Source organism: Azolla caroliniana, unplaced genomic scaffold (assembly GCF_043228905.1).
Source record: "Azolla caroliniana isolate FFs.n. ecotype wild unplaced genomic scaffold, voAzoCaro1.0.p SCAF_14, whole genome shotgun sequence".
NCBI lineage: Eukaryota > Viridiplantae > Streptophyta > Polypodiopsida > Salviniales > Salviniaceae > Azolla > Azolla caroliniana.
This window is the reverse complement of record NW_028230449.1, coordinates 20836085-20851540: the sequence shown is the minus strand read 5'-3', so window position 1 is coordinate 20851540 and position 15456 is coordinate 20836085. Positions and strand designations below refer to the sequence as shown.

At 38.7% G+C, this 15456-nt stretch overlaps 1 protein-coding gene across 1 annotated transcript; it reads left to right on the top strand.

Moving 5' to 3' along the window:
- The first annotated feature begins 4667 nt into the window (after window positions 1-4667).
- Window positions 4668-15192, top strand: LOC147855882 (Transducin/WD40 repeat-like superfamily protein). Its single transcript, XM_087330194.1, has 21 exons — window positions 4668-4843; window positions 4946-5167; window positions 6739-6847; window positions 6967-7329; window positions 7407-7462; window positions 7546-7789; window positions 7874-7929; window positions 8032-8308; window positions 8900-9078; window positions 9218-9354; window positions 9683-9784; window positions 9963-10101; window positions 10183-10269; window positions 10447-10608; window positions 10693-11070; window positions 11220-11425; window positions 11571-12102; window positions 12886-13059; window positions 13206-13680; window positions 14036-14425; window positions 14945-15192. The coding sequence occupies exons 1-21, from the start codon at window positions 4796-4798 to the stop codon at window positions 15112-15114; spliced, it is 4506 nt and encodes a 1501-aa protein (XP_087186320.1). The 5' UTR covers window positions 4668-4795; the 3' UTR covers window positions 15115-15192.
- The last annotated feature ends 264 nt before the right edge of the window (window positions 15193-15456 follow it).

Here is a 15456-nt window from a genome sequence, read left to right as displayed (position 1 = left end):
GTTGGGAGACAGGTCCCTCCGGATGGGAAGGGAGAAGAACAGTGTCGATGAACAAACTCGGTCGAGGCCGATAGGCTGAGGCCGATACCGGATGAGGAGTACTCGGCTACGGAGAGCCGGATGATGCAGACCCGATGAAGACCGGATGAGGAGTACTTGGCTACGGAGAGCCGGATGATGCAGACCCGGTGAAGACCGGATGAGGAGTACCCGGCTACGGAGAGCCCAATGATGCAGACCCGGTGAAGACCGGATGAGGAGTACCCGGCTACGGAGAGCCGGATGATGCAGACCCGGTGAAGACCGGATGAGGAGTACTCGGCTACGAAGAGTCGAATGGTGCAGGCCCGGTGTGAACCGGATGAGGAGTACCCGGCTACGGAGAGCCGGATGACGTAGACCCGGTGCGAACCGGAGGAAGAGACATATTCGTAAATATGTTTCTGAGAGCCCATCGAGGCTACATTTGTAAATAGCCGAAAAGTCATATTAGTATAAATATGACTTAGGGCAAGCTTTTTTAGTGGTTGTTGTCATTATTTTTCTTGTTGGTGCAAGAAGAAGAGTCAGCACGTAACTATGTACAAAGAGAGAGAGAGAGAGAGAGAGAGAGAGAGAGAGAGAGAGAGAGAGGTCGTTGCCTCTGTTGTAACCGCCGCCTGTGGCGAAGATCGTGAGCACGAGGTCGTTGCCTCCGTGAACTCACTGTTTTGTACATTATTACATAGTGACAGTTTGCAGCCTGTGGGCTGCCGTGGTTTTTTCCCTAGTTTGGGGTTTTCCACATAAACCTCCTGTGTAATTTCTCTCCTTTGTGTCGTGCATTTGTTTCCCGTTTTTCTGTGTATAAAAAGACGCTCGGTTGTGGCTGAGCGTTGGACATAAGGAGCCTTGAGTTCCCGTCAATCCGTAACCAGCAGTCCAATCAGAAGCCTAGTATAGGATAGACTACTAGGTAGTTATAGTCTCGTAGTAAGTGTCAGATGCTCGTGTGAGCATTGAAGTACATGGTACTTCTGTCAGTCCCAAGAGGACTTGTATAAATAGTGCTACTTAGCACAGTGTGGATACAGAGTCTTGATATAATTTTGAAATTACGTTCTGCTCTCTCTCTCTCTCTCTCTGTTGTTCTCTGTTTTACGCTTCCGCAAACACTCACGTTTACAATTATGTCGATACTTCTTCTTCTTCTCTCTTCGAATGCGAGCTATGTAGCGAAGCTACGATAGCGATGAGCTGGTTCTTGGTCATCGACGTAGAGCACAACACACGATCACGATGAGGCGAATGGGCTAGATCGAGCTACCAAATCGCTCTGATACCATGTAAAGAATCAAGAGATGGATTCTTGTGAAGTGGAAGAGATGTGAGTTATGTGTGTGTGGAAGAGAAAGAGAGAGAGGGAGAGAGAGAGAGAGAGAAACACAGAGAATACGCAAGGTAAAAGTATATTGACAAAGGAGAAAGATTCAACATTATACAAGGTGGGAGGAGGGTGCTTTATGTAGTCACCCTCTCTCTTCATTAACTACAAGACTCAAGGAGCATGGGGAATGTGAAAGCTCATAAGTTATGTGTCATAAAATATGGTTCTATGACTCATACTAAATGCTAGAATACAAAGTGGTGACATAATGGTGACTCTTGACCGTTGGAGTATCTCTTCACTCTCAAGGTGAGTTCACACTCTAGACCAAGTTGAGCTTGATTCTCAACAAAATCCATGGATATACTTTGCCACTTTTTAGCTGGAATATTGAGAGGTTGCAATAAGCCAGCTTTTTCTGTTGCTCAACCTTAATGACCTGACATTGTGGACATCGAATGACATAGGACTCTACCTCAGGCTTCATTTTGGGCCAGAAAAACCTAGCTTTAATCAAAGCTAATGTTCTTTGCACGCTTGGATGACCAACATAAGGGGCATCATGACATTCATACAGAATTTTATTCTTGATGTCCTTTGTGTGTGGTATGCAAACCTTACTATTGCGGTACAATAACCCATATGCAACACAATAAAGGTTCTTCGGGGTAGATGTGGTTCCAGATCGACGTCAATATCTGTTTCAGCTCTCTTACAGAACTTCGAAAATGTTCTGTCATCAAGGTATTTTTGTTTACCCCGGATTAAATCATATAAGTCATTGTTAAATTCCACGAAACTTAGGGCATTAATTTTTGGAATACGACTCAAGGCATCTACAACGGAATTCAAAGCCCCTTTTCGATATCTAATTTCGAAATCAAAGTATTGCATCAACTCCGCCCATCTTGCCTTTCAAAGTATTGCACGGATTTGTGATTCGTTAAAACAGTAAATGGATGGATTATATGGTTGATTATCGCGCCAAGTGGGGTCTTGCGCCAGAGACAGAAGCAGAATCGGAACTGGAACCTTCAAAGCACACGAACTCAGAACCACGCAACCCTCACAGAAAGGAAACACCAAACCCTACTATACGAACTAACAAGACTCCACTCAAAAAGAGAAACCCAACCCCCATGATGACGAAGAAGAAGACCTAAATGAAACCCTAAGGAAAATAAGAAAAAGAGAAAACTACCAACCCTAGATCTAAGTGGTATACCCTCCTTTTATAGTCCAAGGAGGGGAGGACGTTACAAGGTGGGATAAATATCCCCTATTATTTTATATACATTTCCTAATGTACATGTGCACATCGACGACTTTGCCCATTCCATCCGGTTTTCTCACCGTAGCCCGAAATCTTCACAACAACAAATATATGGCCCATCATTATGCCTTCACGATAGATCAAGTATATATCAGAATGGTTGAGCATGACGTGAGGTTGTAGGTTCAATCCTCATCAACTATATATCTTATGTCACTGTATTGTGACACCAAACCCTACTTTTTTCTCATGCAACCATTGTCAATTTCCCAACAATATGGCTTCACCTTAACTTGTGTCATCATTTCTTATTCCTTTTGTTCTTTGAGTGCAAGCTTAAGTGGCATCTTTTAGGAGCCAATTGATTTCCCATGCCTAAAACGAATGTCATGGATTGTGAATCACTAGAGCATGTGGGAGAACTACTACAACCAAAGCGACATGGTTGTCGATCATAGACTCGTGAAACCAAATGAAGAATACGATCCAACTCTTTTTCTCTTATCTTGCTTTCGCCCCATGTACATGGTCTTAACTCCTATATGATTATGTTTAGACTGGGATATTGTTGTTTATTATTCACGAGCTTTTATAAACCTTCCTCCAATTAATCTATTTGGGTCTCCTATAAAGGCCCGATGCGTGAGAACTCATCACGACAAAACAAAATCATTCTCTTGTGGAGGATCAAGTGAGATACTTGTCAACTCACTACTTGAAATAGTGTTTCTCAAGCAATTTTACATTACGGAGCTTATCCAAACCCATGAAGGCCCTCCACAAGAGAACACAAATGTTCTCTTGTTAAGACCCCAACAAGTTTCTTCATCAAGCAAACCTATGGTTGCTTGACTAATACTTCCTCCCATTTGTTTTGCTTTTTAATCCTACGGAAACACACACACACACAAGCTCATATATGCATATAATACATAAACATGCATGTGCACATAAAAATCCCAAGTACACATCGTATTAGATGAGTTGGTACCAAGTAGGAAGCAATATCGGTAATTACATAACAATGACTACTTCATTTCTCTCTCTTTTTTTATTGTAATTAGCTTATTGTATCGATAAGTTGTTACACTACAAGTCACTATAACTTGGGTTCAAAACCTAATTTTACTCACATCTCTATTACATATGTACTTCATACATATCTCTATCTCTTAATTCACTAGATGCCACTATGGAATGTAGGGGCTAAACCCATGACCTCCTGGTCTCCATTGGGCAACCTTATCAAGGATCTAGTCTCTTTCTCTTCTTCTTTTTTCTCATAATTACCTTACCCTAATGGTAGGTTGTTAACACTACAAGCACTACGTCATGGGTTTGAAACCCAATTTCCTCACCTCTCTATTATATACTTCATATACTTTTAATTCTCTAAATACCTATGTGGAATGTAGGGGTTGAACCCATGACCACCTGGTCTCCATTGGGCAACCTTACCAACTGAGCTACATCCATCTGGGCCTAGTCTCTCTCTCTCTCTCTCTCTCTCTCTCTCTCTCTCCCAATCTTTGCATGAATTCCTCTCACAACCACAATGTGCACTCTCGATTGCAACATTCATTGGTAAAGTTCTTGAACATCGAGAGTCACTACTCACTTTCACACGTATCACGTGAAATGTAATATTTTTGGTCTCATAGGTCATATTTGACCTCTGAAGACGATAATATAATCTATCTATCTATCTATCTCTCTCGCTCTCTTCGTTCCGCATCTCTTATCACTGGACGAAAAGGAAATGGGCAGCTCTTACATATTTGTTTCGTCCTACATTGACATGTCAGTCCGGACATAAATCAGTTAAAAGAACGTACAGACGCGCCCACATACAGACTTAGAGAGAGAGAGAGAGAAAGTTGGAACTTGGGAGTGTGTGGAAATTTTGAAAATGGAAGGCGCCATATTTCTTCCCTTCGCTTTCTTCTTTTTAGATTTCTTCCTTCGTCTTAGCCTTGCCTCGCGTTGCTGATCACACCTCTCTCTCTCTCTCTCTCCTCAAGGAAACAAAATGAAGCAGCAGCAGTGGCTGAAGGTTTTTCGGTGGACCTCAGACGAAGCCCTACTTTCCTGCAGATTTATGTGATCTCTCTCTCTCTCTCTCTCTCTCTCTCTCTTCCCCCCTCTTCGCACACGCCATGCGGCTCGTGAGAAGGAAATCTCGCAGGTCAGAGCCTGTGGAGAAGGTATGCACAGTCTCTCTCTCTCTCTCTCTCTCTTCTTGGATCATTTTTCTTTTCATTTACGTATTCTTTTTCTCTGTTTTCTCTCTCCTTCTCCACTCATAGCTTCAACTCGACCAAGTGATCGGCCTTACTTCCTCAAATGCTAATGGCTTAGCCTGCAATCCCGCCACCGGAGACATTGCATACCTGGCAGGATGTGTTGTTGTGGTATTCAACACAGTGAAGAAGACGCAGACGAAGTTTTTGATGGTCTCCCGAACTCCCAAAGCTCTCGCATGTGTAACATACTCACCTCACGGAGGCAAGCTCATTGCAGCAGGAGAGGTGAGTCCTTCTATACAAATCTTGCGTGAATCTTTACTATGTTTTCACGTATCCTTAATTTAAGAGAGGCTCTTTTTGTGTCTCTCAAAGGAAATGCTCCTTAAAATTTCACTATCTCTTTCTACTTTTCATAACGTAAGAAGCTGTAGGTTTTCAGCAATTGTATAAAGCATTATGGTTTCCCTAGTTGAAAAGAGATATTTTGAATTTTGATAAAGAAAATGCTCCCTAACTTTCACTTATTGTGTGAATCTTTATCCTTCCCCTGGTTTTGAAGAGACGGTCTTCTTGACAAAGAGAATGCTCCAAAAATGCAGTATTTTTATGAAGATTATGCTTTCTCTACTCTAAGAGATGTTTTTGTATTCAACAAAAGAGAATGCTCCTTCAAATTCAGTCCTTTATCCTTTCCCTTATTTAAGAGGTGATTTTTTATGTTTGCTAAAGGAAAGTTTTCTTTCAAGCGTAGTCCTGATGTCGAGCTTTGTACTTTTTCTAATTGGAGAAACTAATTTCAAAGGAAGGTCCAACTTTTCCTTAATGTAAGAAACTGCTTATTACAACCTACATGATTTCATTATGTAAGAAGCGGTTCTGTATGAAATTACTCCATTCTTCTCAGTCCCCTTGCATGAATGTTTATTCTTGTGCAACAAGCTCCACAATATTTGATTTATGTGTAAAGGTTTATATTTCCCATAATGTAATAAATTATTTATGAAGGGAAAATTAATGCTTTCTCCGATGTGAGACTGTTTCATGATTGATAACAAAAAAGATCCTGATTTCATTCGTTATGTAGCTTGAATATATGATTTTCATGTTTGGCAAAGAAAACAATCCAGTTATTTCTGTCCTTGTATGAAGCTTTATACTTTCTCTATTTGAAGAGATGAGTATTTGTTTCCAACATCCTAAATTTTGGTCTTTCATAATTTCCCTAGTGTAAGAAACTGTTTTTGTGCTCTACAAACAAACATCTCATAATATTTAGTCCTAACCTAAGATGGTTCTCAAATTTTAACAAAGAACATTGGTCATAATTTCCAGTCATTACATGAAGCTTCATGCTTTCCCTAATTCAAGAAACGGTTGTGATTTTCCACAAGGTTTACGTGTCATGCACTTTAACACCCACTGAAACCTTACTAGCATTGTTAGAAGCATACAAGTCTGGTAGTTTGCTCATAGTGGAGTCAGAACAGAAACTATTGCTTTCTTTTTCCGCTCAAAAAGGAGAGCACGAGCATTTTCGAGCAGTATTATTGTTATGGAAATCTGCATGATGTTAAAAACTACAAACCAATCTCGCAGTGGAGAAGTATAAGTGGGTTATTCTGTGGGTTTCAGTCTTTTTATGAACGTCCAGGTCTTAGTAAAGAGATTGTTGTTACCTTCAACAAGTGAATGGTCCCATAATTTTTAGTTCGTGTTGAAGTTTTATGCTTTGCACACTTCAATAGATGATTGTCGCATTTCACAAAGAAAATGTTTGCTAGACACATGTTTCAAACAAAATGAGCTGTATATTTGTTAATGTTCTAGAACTTTTGTGTCTGAAATGCTGACAGTGTGGCCATCAACCAGCAATTGTTGTATGGGATGCATGTGACGGATCTTGTGTAGCTGAATTGAAGGCTCACAAGTATGGAATATCTTGTGTACGTTTCTCACCAAATGGTAAGATTATGGCTATATGATCAATGTAAAGCTTACAATTTGTGAGATGTATTTGCTATTCCTTCAGCAATGCGAGGTAGTCATTTTGGACAAAATTTTGATAGTTTTGAGAAATGCAGGAAAACATCTTCTCTCAGTTGGGTTTCCACATGATGGACAGATTTGTATCTTTGATTACAAGACAGGAATGCTGGTGTCTAAATTGAAAGCAATAACAGCATCTTCACCAATACAAGAGATTCAATTTGCATCAGATGGTAGTTTCTTTGTCACAGCAGGAAGCAACCATTTGAGTAATTGGACCATTCATTCAGTCCGATCTAAGCCTAGTCAAGGCACAGGAACACATACACTGGAATGTAGAAATATTAACCTAGGGAGCTTGAATGAAAATTCCTTTGCTGCTGTAGCTTCATTAGAGGATGTTAAAGAAACCGGGGAAACAAAGGAAATACAACCTATCTATGCTGTAACTAGTGCAGGTATGCATGCTTTGGACATCCAGTTATAGAAGAGTTCAAGAGCTCAATCAGCATTTTAACATAGTATGACTATGCAGGTATTCTGTGCATGTTGCACCGAGGTCTTGCTGTAAAGAAATGGGTAAATCTGAAGGTATATATGAGAGAATATCTATGTCACAGTTGAGCATTTATACACTTGGTACTAAACTGATTGAAACTTATCTGTACTCCCAGGTTCGTCATGCACATTCTTTGTGCATTTCGCAATTGCACATTGCTTGTGCTTGCAGTGATGGGACTGTACGCATCTTCATGACAGAATCTCTTGCATATGGAACAACCTTACCCCGTCCTGCCCCGTTAGGATTCCATGATTTGACTGATGCAAATACTGCCTTATACTTTGCAATGAATAATGTGAATGGAATTACTTATCCTGATGCCATAGCATGTCGTTTTGCAACCCCAGCTATTCTAGGTAGTTCTAAATGTTTCTAGTCATCTGATTGTTGTTCACATGTTTTTTTTATATAGAAAGTAATTGTTGTATGCATGATTGCAGCTGTGCTTTATATGGACCATAGTTTTTTTCTTTGGGACATTCAAGACTTTTCTAAGGCAAGTATAATGATGCCTGCTGTACTATGAAAAGTTGCATGCCCTTATTTTTTCCACCATATTGACTGGTGTATACTTAGCGTCGTTTATTTTCCACAGCAGGTTTTAAAGATTCATTCGGTTCTGCCTCATAGTGGGTGCATCTGGGATGTAGTTAATGTCTCAAGTGACATAGATAGAATTTCTGTGTCAACATGTGATTCTGTTAGCACTAAAGGAGAAAATTACTTGATGGGAACTTTTGCAACATGTTCGTCTGATGGAAGCATAAAGTTGTGGTCTATTCATTCTCAGTTGGATGAAGAACCCAAGATTAACACCAAAGATGAAAGCCCATGCAATGTGTACGATCGAAATTTATGTGGAGTTCTTTATCAAGGTAGTCTGTAACTATTAACAATTCTACGTTCTTTAGTTATTTGTAGAATTCAGATGCTGTGTCAAGGGAACACCATGTAATATAAAATGCAATTGATGTGACATTTGATAAACATGTATCAAATATCATGTGTTGTATTATGTGGACTGTAATTATTAACAATTCTTACTTTTTCTACTATTTGTAAAACACAGCTTCTATATAAAGGAAATGTCACGTAACATAAAATGTGATTCATATGTGGCATTTGATGAACATGTATAGACTGTCATGCACTCTATTATGCTGGTAATGGATATCAAGTTTAACCAGTATGACCCTTGCTATGATCAATATACTGTTATCCTTGGTTTAACACAAGTAATAAGTAGGCCTTTTGTCTTATACGTCTAGGTTTTATGCATGTTGCTACTGCGAGACTTATAATTTTCAGATTGAGTATAGTAGTTGCATATGTCATATATGGTTTCATCATAGTAAGAGTAAGCAACTTCCAGTTTCTCTAAAGCTTCTTTTGTTTTGTGAATGTGCCATATTTTTTGAATTCTAAGTTCCCCAATAGAATGCTTATGGCTTTTAACTGTTTTATAGAAAAGCAAACCCAATCAGGAGTGAAGGCCAGATTCCCTGATAATGCTGAATCTACCGACTCTTGTAAAGGCTTTCGTTCAATGTCAACTAGTGCTGATGGGCATTACTTGGCAGCTGGTGACCGCAGTGGAAATCTTTATATTTATGATTTACATTCCCTTCAGATTATAAGTTGCAAGGTGAGTCTTCTTTGCTCACCAAGCAAAGGATGAGTCTGCATGTTACAATTTTTACTATAAGTAGATGTTATTGCTTTTGACGGCTAATTTGTCAGGTGGTTGGTGAAACTGTGCCGGAACCTTTGGGAATCCTTTGCAGGAAGCACATGATGCAGAGATTCTGACATTGAGCTTTGGTACTGTTGATGTGGTGACTGGGGATAATCGAAATATGAATGTGTTGTTGCTTGCGTCTGGTGGTAGAGATCGGCTTGTACACATATATGATGCAAGAAGGTTGTGATCTACTTTGGTTTGATATTTAATAGTGAAAAAATTCTGAAATTCCCCCAAAATTTTCTTTGTCTCCAAAAGCACTCAGTCAACCATGAAAGAGAAATTTATATGGTCAGCTCATCCCCTTTTTCTCAATTGCTACTGGATCAAGTCATCCCCTTCCTTTCTCCTTTTGGGGGTTGTGCCGAAAAGTAGTTGGGACATTTGGTGATATAAAGAAAACATTGGGGCATTTTTCCCGGTTCAATTATAGACATTATATTTTCATAGAATCACATAAATGTGGATGATGTTTAATTTATTCATTTGACTTAACCTACAATGACAGGAATTTTGAGCTTATTGAGACAAGGGATGATCATTCAGCCTCTGTTACAGCAGCTAGATTTGCTTGCAATGGTTCAAAGCTGCTAAGCGCTAGTGCAGACAAGTAAGGCAGTTTTTTCAGCTGCATGAGTACAAAGGGGAGTCATCTCTAGCTTTAATAATGTATTGCAAAATGAAAGAAACAAGAATTGTTAATATTGGCATCTTTAGAGAGAGTTTTCTCCAGATTTCAATTGCAAATGTTAGAATCTCCTTAATCCCCCGTTCAATTTGTGTTGCAGATCAGTTGTATTTTGTAGCATTGAAGTATGTCCTCTTGGCTTTAAAAGCACACGCTATCACCAGGAAATGGCTTCACGTGGTACTGTCTATGATATGGATGTTGATCCATCTAGAAAGTTGGCAGTGACTGTCAGCCAAGTATGTTTGGAAATTTCATAGCTTTCAATTGACTGTCAGCCAAGTCTTACTCTTCTGCTGATGATTGGCTACTCTATTCAGGACAAAAAGATCAATTTCTTGAGTTTAGAAACTGGTAAATCTATGAAAAGCATTAAGCCAGATGGTGAATCTGGTGAGCCTATCAAGGTAAGAACTCTCTGGTATAACTGCTTGATCTATTAGTGGTAATTGTTTTTTCTAGCAACTAGGCGTTACTTCAAATTCCATGAACTTGGTTTCCCTGATGTAAATTGTGGATATATATATATATATATCTTGACATAGATAATAATGTTGAAACATCTCTGATATTTGGAATCATAGGTTCGAGTAGATCCAACTGGCACATGCTTAGTTTGCTCGCATTCGGATAAAGCATTGCGGATTTATGATATCTCAAGTGGAGATTTGATTTCATCAGGGCAAGGTCATGCCGAAGTCATCACAGGAGTAGTATTCATGCATGACTGTAAGAGATTAGTCTCGGTATGTAAAAGTTAGCTGGAGATAAAGAATAATGATGAAATATTCTTTCTTATGATAAAAGATTGGCCTTCTGTTGGTGCCCAGGTCAGTGGTGACAGCTGTATATTTATTTGGAAACTTCCCAATTCTCTTTCTAGGATGATGCGGAAGAGATGCATATTGGGCTCTGAGTCGTTACTGTTGCATGTGCCGATTCAATCATCTGAACAAAGTGAAAAACAAGAGTGGACACCAAATATCGTTGAGGGAAAGCGTGTCTGTGCAGAGAATACACACATGCACATGGCAAGAAATGGACAAGGTTCAACAGATGCAATGTGTAACATTCCATCTGCATTCAAATTTAGTGTGTCTAGGTTGCCCCATTGGGCACAAACAAAAGTATCTGAGATTATCACTGATGAAGGAATGGATGTCCTAGAGGACGAGTCTATACATTCCTCCGAGTCCAGATGGGTAGAGGTAACTACTATACATTGTCATCTTTCTATCGCATTAACTGTACATTGTAGATTCACTATATCTGTATGGGAGTTATATTAGGGCTGATTTTTAAACAGTATTTCAATGCTAACTTGATCTGTTTGGTTTGGTTTATAAACATGTTTCAGAGGCTGGGTCCAGAAGGTTATAAGTTATTTTGCGAACCTCAAATGCTTACACCTCCTGCAACTATTCTGCCTAATAAGCTCGGGCTTCGTCGCAGATTCACAATTGAGCCTGGCGGTTCATGTACATCTATTCATGACACACCAGAGAGCTCTAGTAGGTCAGATTTTAGTGAACCTTCAACTTCCACTCCACAGGTGTTGAGAAGGTATAGCATTAAAAAGCCAGTCATGTGCAATATCTATGTGGTTTCATTCCTTTTAATGTTTATAGGAAAGGAGGGAACCAAATTTGAATTCCCTACATGTGGTTTTGATTTAATTGATTTAATTGATATCTTTTGATTTTCATAGGAAGGAAGATCATTGGAATACTGTGCACACTTTGTTCTATGATGAAGTTGGATCTGTTGATGAGCCCTGTGGCCATCTGTATGGTCAACATAGAAATGACAATGATAATTGTCATCTGAATCACGTGAGGGTAGGACAAGAAACCCTTTGCTGCAAAGAAGACTGCACAGTTGTTTATCGGTCAGAAAATGAGCAAGAGGTTGTTGCGTTATCCCCAAAAACACGAGGCCTTTTCAAAGGACCTGCACAGTTGCTATGTCAAACCCCAGTTCCTCTTGCTTGCATGGTAAATAGCAGGAGTGATAGATCAATGTCTATGTATTTCAGATCTACATCTCAAGATGACCGTGGAAATAGAGTGGAAAGGCTTATAGGAAACTTGGAAAATGACAACTTTAACGGTGATTTTCATGGAGAGCAGTATGTGCAATCATCTAATGAGGAGATGAGTGATGATGAGAGCGAACAGCATTTCAGCTCAGATGGTGGCATGTTTGATGCTCATTTTAGCAATTTGTCTACTGTAGTAAAGGTAATAATGTAGTTTTGATTTGAACTTCCATGTTTTGATTTGATGCAATTATTCTTCCAGTCCTAAGCAAACCGTAGCTTCAGTATTGTTCCATTCTTATGATTGATTTAAAAAAGGACAGTGATAAATATATATATTTTTGTGCAATTTGCTGCCAGGCTATCATTTCCCATTTTGATTTATTTATTTGTGTACACTTTTATTCCTTTCACATTGGCTAACTCACATCAATTTAGGGTTTTCTTCCCAACTTGAAAATATCCTTACCCACAGAATTGGATGGATGCTACAAGTTTCTTACGTGGATGAACAAATAAGATTTGAGAATTAGGTTTCTTAACTAGGATAAGCAGATATAGTTTTGGATGAATGCTTCAAGTTTCTTACTAGGATGATGATTAATTCTAGAGAATGAGGCCTCTAAACTAGGATGAACATATCATAGCTGGGGAATCATGTTATCTTACCATATTTTGCATCTGGAGTGAGAGGTGAAAGATTATTTTGTGTTATGCTTTCTGAGTTATTGGAAGGTGAAACATGCATGCCCTTCACTGTGTAATGGTTCTATATTCGCTGAACTTCCACCATTTTATTTACTAATATATGTGCATTTTACATTTTGATTATGTTATGGTTGATGAATGTTTGAGGTGTGCTTCAGTATTGAAGTATTGATGTTTGTGAGGTATATCATATAGTTTTGAATGGGCATTGTAAAAATGATTTGATCAGGTTATCATGTTGCTAATATTTCTTGAATTTACAAATTTCACCTTTCAGGCTGGACATGTCTCTGCGAGAAGTAGCTTTTCGGCTCGATTCTTTTCACAGTCAAATCATACCTTGCCAGTATTATCACTTTTCCAAGAGTCGCCTGAAGTGGATACCAAACAAATGACTGAAGTGAGAGCCACTTCTGAAGTTGTAACAGTGGAGGACCAGGAACCACAGCGGGTGGGTATTATTTGTACTGACTATATCTTTTCTTGATGCAGCTGAAACATAAAAGGTTTCGACATTCTATAGTATTTTCACATTGTAAATAATGTTCTAGTTAATAGCTTTGTTAATTTTATCTAAACACAGGTCTGTTTTTATAGCAGCCTTATCTTCAACCGATGATCGATACAACACATTTCAATCTCGTCGCAGAAAAGATTTCCATAGATGTCAAAGACAAATTGGAATTGCATCAAATTCATGAGGAAAAACAACCGCATTTGGACACATCAAATGCTGATTCTGCTGATGAAGAAGTTTTCAAAGATGGGAAAGATGAAATAGAACTGCAACAAACAGGGGAGCATAAGCAAGGATTGCTTTTGGCCACACATGGAGTTATCTCATCTCCTGTTCCAGGATCTGAAACCGCCAAAGATATTACCTCCAATGATAGGTGTGATGCCCCAACTATCATTGAAAGCGACTTTCAGGTTTCTCAATCAATATTAGTGAGCACAGGTCTTGCGCACAGCTTTCTCAATCAAGTATCACAAAGTTGTGAACCACTGGCAGATAGTCCAGCATTTTGCTCAGCTTCAGAAGGTCTAGTGCAGAAAAGTGAGTGTTTTATTGGTGAGGTTCTTGTTTGTTTGTCTTGCCTAAATGCTATTATTTTCAACCCTTGGGTTATGAGGAATGTTTTGTAAAGCCTTATATTAGACGCAAATTGTTAATGTGCATGATCTCATGCTAAGAAAACCTTCAGGTTGCAAAGGCCACATTAACTCACAGCCTTTGGTAGCAAAGCACAATCTTACCATTAATTTTTCAGGTCTAAAGCACATGTTTAATTTAAAGCATCTAGTGGGTAAGCCTTTGTAATCTATATAAGTATTAATTTGTCAAGGTTAAAGTATCATATATTATGTGCAAAATAATGTTTTCACACTGTTTTAGCATGTAATATGTATCTTTTTCATGATTGTAGATACAAAGCAGGAGATATATGTGGATGGACAAAGCCAGTGTGACATCCGTACAGAGTCTGATTTCCTGTGTGATGTCGCAATAGAAACGAGTTTCCCAAATATTAGGAAACCCTCAGATTTATTTAAGAAAGTTCTTCAAGATCTTTCACAAGCTGCTGATAATGCCCTCGCAACATTTCAAGAGCTTGATTCAGTAAATAAAGCAGAAGTCTTCAATTTGTATGAAGAGTTTGTATCTCCAACATTACAGAAGATTTGGCAGCTTTCAGACTCTATGTCTTCTAGTCAAACAAGAAACTATGATGCATCTGCTCCTGATAATCGACCTTCCATTGAAAGCGACCCTATGTCTTGTTCTGATCATTCCCCATTGAGGATCAGCAATACAGGTACTTGCCGGTATTATACTTGTTATATGTTGTAATGCATCAGATCGTTTTAGGCTATCACGTTTGTTTTAATTTGTGTATGGTACGTTATGCAATAAAATTTATATTATGTTGTTTTATGTAACTGGCCATATATCTAGCTATATCTAGTTTTGGTGTATCAACCTTACAGTTGTGAACAAACATGTCCACCTTGTTTGAACCAGTTATAAAAGCTAGGTAACCACAGTTGTTGGATATAGAAGAATTTGCAAATTTAAGTTGGGTGTAGAATGATATGGATGATGTAGATGAACCAAAATTTTGCCTAGTGAAAAAGATAGTGACGTGCAAAAGCCATGCAACTGAATAGCCAAAATGTAATTCTTTGATGCTCTTATTCAATGCTTACTACCTGTTATGTAGTTTACTAGATTGTTATGTAGCTTATTTTTGAATGCTTGAATCATTTTATCTGTTGATGGTAGAAGGAAACAAATGATTCTGTTAGCTCTTATATATTTGATTTATGGATGATAGGTACCATAACATCAAGGCCATATTTTGCACCATCGATGTCAGCAGCGAGCTCTGTTCTTGAGTCTATCGATATTGAAGGTTTTGTTCAAAATTACTCTGCTCGCTTTTCAGAAATACTTGCAAGCCAGGTTCTAGCCTTAGTAGAGAAGGGCCTCAACTCCAAACAGTGATTGGAAATTATTTCTGACACAATGGACTGGTTTTTCAGATTTAATATGGAATTTAATTATCCTAGTTTTTGTGGACATGGTTTCTTTCAGCTTTATTATTTGATTATACAAAGTTTTTACTTTGCAAGAGAAGAGAAGAACCTGAAATATGTTGTATAACCTGATGAAGCCTTAATGGGCTTTTCCATGGTCTTGGCTTTATGCATGTTTTCTTTGCATAGTCAATACATGCGGATTCCCACGCATAAAATACAGTCCTTATGTTAAACGTGGAACTATGCAAATGGGAAATTAGGCTTGTTGCACCATGAACGGAATCAAGTCATATGTCCATGAAAATTG

Bases quoted from the DNA above. Each gene is read 5' to 3' on its own strand.
- LOC147855882 (XM_087330194.1), top strand. From the start codon at position 4,796: ATGCGGCTCGTGAGAAGGAAATCTCGCAGGTCAGAGCCTGTGGAGAAG. The intron at 7,463-7,545 runs GTATATATGAGA...CTGTACTCCCAG, and splicing joins AGAAATGGGTAAATCTGAAG to GTTCGTCATGCACATTCTTT. The intron at 8,309-8,899 runs GTAGTCTGTAAC...ACTGTTTTATAG, and splicing joins ATGTGGAGTTCTTTATCAAG to AAAAGCAAACCCAATCAGGA.